Here is a 2,432-nt window from a genome sequence, read left to right as displayed (position 1 = left end):
GGGAAGCTGGTGCAGGGAGTGATATTTCAGCGATGGAACAAAGTCTGCATCACTAGTTGTTTATTTATAAGGATTTTGGTTACAAAAATAAATAAATAAATCTGGGGTAGTAATAATAATAATGTCATATAACTAAAGTTTAGTTACGTGCACTGGAGATTATTCTGGTGACAAAAAAATATTCCAAGTATAAATGAACTCGAAACAGAATTCTAGAACTCGGACTATACAGTACATCAACGGTTTGTCGGCTCTCCTCCTGTTTACAGACACACGCTCACCATTAATATAGGCATATCTACATATGTCACCAGCCTCTGGTTATTTAGCCCCCTTTTGTTGTCCTAAAAAAGTTCTGCAACGTTGTTAAAATATGTGCAATTAATAATGGACAAAAGCGCAGAGTTTTGTGTGCGTTACAGCCATCCATCCTGTGTGCAGGTGTTATATGGCATTTATACCAGCTCAGGTGTCAGTTATTCATACTGTAATATGGCAGCTGCCCATCAAACTCCAAATCAGGATCTCTCTATATTAAACCAGGCTAAAAACCTTTGAAATGACAGCAGTGTTAAACAATGTTGCGCTTTGCATCTCACCAACCTGCGCCTTCTGTCACTGCAAATATAAGATACTTTAACTATTTATCCATGGAGATTGTTTGATGAACTCCTTATATAAGCTCTTTTAAGTACAGGCTACACAGAGGGCGTGATCAGCAGCGCACTAGATCTCCATGGATGTACCATGCACTGTGCATTTTACAGCTGTGCCAAAACGCAGTGTCCAGGAGTGGCACAGAACTTAATGGAACTATAGATGACTTTATACTTAAATGAAACTTTTACTGCAGCATTATTTTTACTACCACACAAAACTAAAAAGACTACAAATGAAGTAGCTGGGTGTATGTGCATATTAAAGTGTAAGGTTCATCTATGGAGAGGTGGGGGCTCATTTCTCTCCCTCCCACTCGGCCCTTTGTTGGATTCCAGCTGTGTTAGGCAGTAGGGAGGCTCGCGTGTCTTTTTTTTATTAATTCTGATTGGCCACTTCCCAGGTTGTAATGAGCCAGGCACACTCCATGCGCGACTGATAAGATAAAGTGTGCCAGGGGGCACACTTTGTATTGATCTGCATTGTTCCACAACAGCATATATACGCCTGGGAGTGAGTCGTGTGCCTGTTACACATCCTACTTCGGAGCAGAAGCACCTTTCCTCTAAGACATAAGACACCAGGACTGGATAACGTTGTTCCTCTCCTTTCCTTGGTACACCTGGCATTTTCTCTGGAAATAGGTATGTTCGTAGATTTGCATTGTTTTATAGAAGTATGAATTCACATCTAATTATGAATGCAATTATCCACTCTATATATTAGTATAGTGGATAGACACAGTATATTTACTACTCTGTGTTCTTATACATACTGCTGGAATATGGTGCAATTAGTTTTATAATAATGGCAACCTAAATACAACTATTACAGCTAAGTACAACTATTAAAGCAAAATGCAATTATTGCAATATAATGTGTGTATATATGTGTGTGTGTGTGTGTGTGTGTGTGTGTGTGTGTGTGTGTGTGTGTGTATGTATGTGTATATATATATATATATATACGCACACACATAACTAGTACTGTGAGTTCATAAGGGGCGTTTTAAATATTTAATGAAATAATTACGTTTCTTATTTTATTTTTTAGAATGTCTCCAAAATCCGACAGCACCCAGAGAAGTGAGAGAGACCCCTACTATGATGTGTCTGATGAGGATGACCCTTCTGCTTCTCCACCCTGTTCTCCAGCCCCTTCTGCTGGGAGTGAGGGCTGTCTGCTAAGAGAGGGTTTGCCTTTCGCTGACCTCAGAGAGCCACAGCCCAAAAAGCAAAAAGGCAGAAGAGCACGATCACAGGCCAAGAGTGAAGGGACTGTTGTTAAACAGAAGAAACATCGTAGGGTGAAAGCCAATGACAGAGAAAGGAACAGGATGCATAACCTCAACTCTGCCTTGGATACCTTGAGAAACGTCCTGCCAACATTTCCTGACGATGCCAAGCTGACCAAGATTGAAACTCTGAGGTTTGCTCATAACTATATTTGGGCTCTGTCTGAGACCCTGCAGATGGCTGACCACAGCATATTCAGCATGGGGCTCCAAGACATGAGAGACTCCATACAGAAGACCTGCCTAATGGTGGATCTGGCAAGCCCAAGTAGCAGCTGCAGTTCCTCCAGTGACTGGGACTCCCTCTACTCCGCAGTGTCCCAGGGAAGTAGCCACAGTCCCACAGAGTCCATGGACGATTTTATCTCTCAGCCCCACTCCTGTCTGCGGCACACTGCCACATTCTCACAGTTTCTGTGAAGTGTCTTACTGTTTTGTGTCTCTCACCAATCAGCCCAGCAGGGACATGAGTGAATGATCA

General features: G+C 42.0%; 1 protein-coding gene across 1 annotated transcript; it reads left to right on the top strand.

Moving 5' to 3' along the window:
• The first annotated feature begins 1,711 nt into the window (after nucleotides 1-1,711).
• On the top strand, nucleotides 1,712-2,371 carry NEUROG3 (neurogenin 3). The gene has a single exon (XM_063963681.1). It carries the CDS (start codon nucleotides 1,712-1,714, stop codon nucleotides 2,369-2,371), a length of 660 nt encoding a protein of 219 aa, XP_063819751.1.
• Nucleotides 2,372-2,432: the final 61 nt, after the last annotated feature.

Source organism: Pseudophryne corroboree, chromosome 3, assembly GCF_028390025.1.
Source record: "Pseudophryne corroboree isolate aPseCor3 chromosome 3, aPseCor3.hap2, whole genome shotgun sequence".
Taxonomy (NCBI): Eukaryota; Metazoa; Chordata; class Amphibia; order Anura; family Myobatrachidae; genus Pseudophryne; species Pseudophryne corroboree.
Note: the sequence above shows the minus strand (reverse complement) of the source record. Positions and strands in the feature narration are given on the sequence as shown.

Coding starts and splice junctions, on each gene's coding strand:
- NEUROG3 (XM_063963681.1), top strand. CDS start 1,712: ATGTCTCCAAAATCCGACAGCACCCAGAGAAGTGAGAGAGACCCCTAC.